Consider the following 5,151-nt stretch of genomic DNA (forward strand, 5'->3'; position numbering starts at 1 on the left):
ATGAGAAATTATCATTTCCTTTTACCAGCATGTCCAGAGAGTCCACTTGCTGAGAAGAAGCGCGTATTTGACATCCACCACATGACTTTCAACGAACCCAAAGCTAGGAATGCTCTGTCGTTCAAACACTGGAACGTGTGGTCGGCACTAACGCCTCACCCCTTTCTCTCCGTTTACTATGACATCATCACTTATGTAATTCACCACAGGACTTTCTCTCCGTTTACTATCTTTTTAAGGATCATAGAGATGTTCAAATTGTATCCGTTCATTATATATCGTGCATTTAATTTTTGTCAAATACTATTTATATTTAATTTTAAAATAAAAATACTTAAAATAATTTCTAATCGATTTAAAAATCTTCAAGTTCCTCCATCTTCAAGATCCTCAGAATTTAGAGAACATCTCATTCATACAATTCCGTATTTTACACAGTACTGTTTACGTCACCGTTACTTCCGTACAAACTCGCCGTCAAAGAGTCAAACCCCCTCGCTTTCTCTCTCCTCCCTTTCTCTGCTATATATACCTTGGAAGCCTAGCATCTGCTGCTTTCGAAAACTGAGCGAATTCAGAGCTCCCACAACTTGACCGAAACAGATTCATGGACCGAACCAGAGCTTACCCACTACCAAAACTTGCTGTCTAAGCTAAAGACCCAGACGACCCAGACGGCCCAGAAGAGAAAATACAGGTATTTGTTCGTACAGATTAGCTTGCTCGTAGATATGTATATGTTTGAATTGATTTGTTTAGGTATAATTTTTTTGCTAAAGGGGAAAATCTGAGGTTGTGGCTCGTATTGGGCTTCTTTGATTGGAGCGTGTAGGTTGATTGGTGGCGCATAGAGCGAGGAAATCTTGGGATTTTCTTATTTTCTTCTGTTTTCTATCACTTTCTCGGGAAACAAACAGAGGGTGAGTGGGTTTAAGGGTTTTTTAATATTGGTGTTTTGGTCCGAAATGGAAAATTACTCGTAATTTATTCACATGGAAGTTAAATTTTATAAACTATGTTGTCCTGGTGTCGGGTCAATTGATCTTCTGTTTTTCGATTGATGAGGCCGATTAGTCTCGCCCAGTTTGAATCAATCTCCATTTGGTTATCTGTTCCTGACTAACCAATCGATAGAAGGACTAGTGATGCTTTAGGAAAATTAGAGGCCTTTGCCTTGTTTGGGATTCTTTTTGTCAAAGAGTGGGTGGTGCCTTATGTGTTGGAAAAAGTGTCGAGAACTAGCAAGACTTGGACTTCTTAGACGAGATATCACTTGCTGAAGTAATATTCCATTCTATCGATCGAATAGGGCGGCCCATTTCGTTGCTTCCTATGCTTCCAAAGCGTAGCTCAAGTACTCTGTGGGATGTACATCCTCCTGAGTGGTGCTTGGTGCCCTTTATTCTGATTAAAGTCCGTTTTAAGATTTAAAACTTTTCTCGATGTTTATTGATTCGATAAAACCTTTAGGCAACGAAAGATTGTGGGCTGGTTATAATTTCTGCTTTTCAAGGTTCGGTTATCTGCAATTTTTCCCTCAGAATCTCTAGTTAATGGGCCTTTTTCTGTATCAATATTGCAGTTTTATTTTGTTATCTTGAAAGTTCACAAAGGTTGCCAAGAGTGTTTCTGGGGAAAGCACAAAGCTTGACCCTATTCTAGGTGATAAGCTATACAGTCTGATTTCTTGTCACATGGAATAGCCGATGCCAATCTCGTAGCATGGACCAGCATTTTGGATTTGGTGCGACCGGTGCAGGATTGTCATATACAGCTCCACTTCCCGCTGTTCCATCTTTACGGAAAAGGTTACTTGGGTCGTTGAAATTTGATACCAGGAACTCACCAAATTCACCCTTTTTGACTCACTTTGATTCTGACTCTCTTACAACACTGAGCGACAGTCAGGAGCAGCGCAGCTCCTCCGAGAATCTCTCAGAAGCCACCCCCTCCTGTACCTCTTCATTTGAAACAAACAGTTACGTCCATCAGTTAAGCTTAAGCCCTTCGGTGGACTGTAGTCGAGACGGTCTGCAGGTCTATTCTGGTAGCACTTCTGCCTTAAAGGATGCAAATAGTAGCCAGAATATAAAACAAACTTTGCAAGAATTAGAGAGTGCTTTAATGGGGCCTGACGATGAGGAAGAAGAAGTCACCACACCAAACGCTTCTATTGGAGAAAGTGGCAGGAGGCAGATGCAGAGGTCCATGTCATGGATCCAGAAGCACCAGGTTTCACAACCAGTTCAACGCCAGGCATCCTTTGTTTCTAGGCAAAGGCAGTCGGGTGAAGTTCAGATTGAGAAACGTCATAAAGTGATAGATGATGCATCTCTAAAGGGTTTGCCAGCAGGTAATCTGAAGCAATTGCTGATTGCATGTGCTGAAGCTCTCTCCAACAACGACATGGATAGTTTTGAAAAGTTGATTGAAAAGGCTAGAGGAGCTGTATCTATCAGTGGAGAACCAATCCGGCGACTTGGAGCTTACTTGGTAGAAGGGCTGATAGCAAGGAAGGAGATATCGGGTGCCAATATTTACCATGCCCTTAGGTGTAGAGAGCCTGAGAGCAACGAATTGCTGTCCTACATGCAGATTCTGTATGAGATATGCCCATACTTAAAGTTTGGTTACTTGGCAGCCAATGGGGCCATTGCTGAGGCATGCAGAAATGAGGACCGCATCCACATTATAGACTTCCAGATTGCTCAGGGAAGTCAGTGGGTCACTCTCCTTCAAGCACTTGCAGCAAGACCCGGTGGGGCTCCCCATGTACGAATTACAGGTATCGATGATCCTCTTTCTAAACATGCCCGTGGTGATGGGTTGGAGGCAGTAGGGAGACGGTTGAAAGCCATCTCTGACAAATTTAACATCCCAGTTGAATTTCATGGAGTTCCAGTATTCTCACCCAATGTCACACTGGACATGCTTGATGTCAGGCCCGGAGAGGCTCTTGCTGTGAACTTCCCTCTGGAGCTTCATCACACACCAGATGAGAGCGTTGTTGAGAACAATCCAAGGGATGGGCTGCTGAGAACAGTGAAGTCTCTGAATCCAAAGGTAACCACTTTGGTGGAGCAAGAATCAAATACAAACACAACCCCTTTCTTCAATAGGTTTGTGGAAGCTCTTGAATACTACATGGCGATGTTCGAGTCTATTGATGTGGCCCTGCCAAGGAGCAGCAAGGAGAGAATCAATGTGGAGCAGCATTGCTTGGCAAGAGATATTGTGAATGTCATTGCTTGCGAGGGGAGGGAGAGGGTGGAACGCCACGAGCTCTTTGGCAAGTGGAAGTCCAGGTTTACAATGGCAGGGTTTCGGCAATACCCGTTGAGCTCATATGTAAACTCTGTCATTAAGAGTCTGCTGAGGTGTTACTCGGAGCATTATACACTGGTGGAGAGGGACGGCGCTATGCTCTTGGGATGGAAGGACAGGAACCTAGTATCGGCTTCTGCCTGGCACTGAGTAAAGAAAATAAAGATACATAGGTAGCAGTAGAATTTACCAGCTTGTATTTTTCTTTTAATAGATTAATGATGCATAACACACTGCCCTATAGTTTCATTCAGTGGAACGCTTTTGATCACTGTTGTTCTTAGGATGGCCGGCATTTGTATGCCGCTGCAGAATGTGTTTCCCTACCACCGAACGTGTTACCGCTGTGTGTAGATGATTCTGTTCATCTATCCTTTTGCTATCTCTGATAGAGTTGTAAGTAATTATAATGTAGGGTTTCTTTTACTTGATCTATTTGCCACTATATTTATTGCTTTTACAAAGTATTTCTTTCACTTTGGTGTTTGCCATGAAGCAATGACGAAATACAAGTCTTTCGTCAGTGCTTCATTTAACGATCAATATTCAATATCCGATACCAGAAGCAACATGTCTCCTTTCTCCAACTGGAAGATTATGTTAATGCAGCAATGGTGCTTATACTTTATACGTATACGTTATTGACTTGATTTAGTAACAAAAATTAATATATCTTATGATATGCCGGAGAACTTCTTTTGTCTCGGCCGCCATGCAAAGAAGAGATTTTTCGATGTGATCGGTACATGGGGTGGTACATCACATGTCACTAAACAAATGGTAGGATATGTGTGCTAAAAATTTAATAACTTAAAAAATAAAATTTCTCACCATTCCTATTAAAACATGTGATGTACCACTTGTGTTCCCGTCACAACTAAAAACTTATCCATGCGAAGAACTCATGAAGGACAAACCGAAAGCTACCCCATAATTGTTGGGTTAGATCAAAGCTCATACTTAAGTCCTTACCTTTTTGCATTGGTAATGAATGAGTTAACGGGACATATTCAATATGATATTCCCTGGTGTATGCTTTTCGCAGACGATATAGTGTTGATAGATGAAACTCATGAATGTGTAAATGTGAAGCTTAACCTTTGGAGAGAAGTGTTAGAATCTAAAGGTCTTCGCCTAAGCCGATCAAAGACATAATATATGGAGTGCAAGTTCAATGCAAATGGAGGCCAAAATGAGTTAGGGGTGAGGATCGGAGATCAGGAAGTATCAAAGAGCGACCGCTTTAGCTACCTAGGATCTATCTTGCAAAAGAACGGAGAATTAGATGGAGACCTCAACCATAGAATACAAGCTGGATGGATGAAGTGGAAGATTGCATTCGGCGTGTTGTGCGACCGTCGTATGCCACTGAAACTCAAGGGAAAATTTTATAGGACGACAATAAGGCCGGTGATGCTGTATGACACGGAATGTTAGGCGGTGAAGCTTCAACACGTACATAAAATGGGTGTAGCAGAGATGAGGATGCTTTGTTGGATGTGTGGGCACACAAGAAAGGATAAGATTAGGAATGAGAATATCCGAAGTAAAGTAGGCGTAGCCGAAATTAAAGGAAAGATGAGAGAAAATCGGTTACGGTGGTTTGAACATGTGCAAATAAGGCCTACTGATGCTCCGGTTAGAAGATATGACTACGGGACAGAGGTCCAAGGCCGAAGGGGTAGAGGAAGACCTAGGAAAACTTTGGAAGAGACTCTAAGAAAAAACTTTGAGTACTTGGATCTGACGGAGGACATAATACAGAACCAAGCGCAATGACGTTCTAAGATTCATATAGCCGACCCCCACTTAGTGGGGAAAAGTTTT

General features: G+C 42.2%; 1 protein-coding gene across 2 annotated transcripts; it reads left to right on the forward strand.

Annotated features, from left to right (window-relative positions):
- The first annotated feature begins 392 nt into the window (after window positions 1–392).
- LOC103430118 (scarecrow-like protein 21) lies at window positions 393–3,759 on the forward strand. 2 transcript variants are annotated; one of them, XM_008368251.4, is made up of 2 exons: window positions 393–697; window positions 1,583–3,759. In XM_008368251.4, the coding sequence occupies exon 2, from the start codon at window positions 1,723–1,725 to the stop codon at window positions 3,472–3,474; it is 1,752 nt and encodes a 583-aa protein (XP_008366473.2). In that variant the 5' UTR covers window positions 393–697; window positions 1,583–1,722; the 3' UTR covers window positions 3,475–3,759. The 2 variants fall into 2 exon arrangements, with proteins under 2 accessions (XP_008366473.2, XP_070664318.1); XM_070808217.1 differs by having other exon boundaries at window positions 554–697; window positions 833–3,759.
- Window positions 3,760–5,151: the final 1,392 nt, after the last annotated feature.

The sequence above is a fragment of the Malus domestica genome, chromosome 11, assembly GCF_042453785.1.
Source record: "Malus domestica chromosome 11, GDT2T_hap1".
NCBI lineage: Eukaryota > Viridiplantae > Streptophyta > Magnoliopsida > Rosales > Rosaceae > Malus > Malus domestica.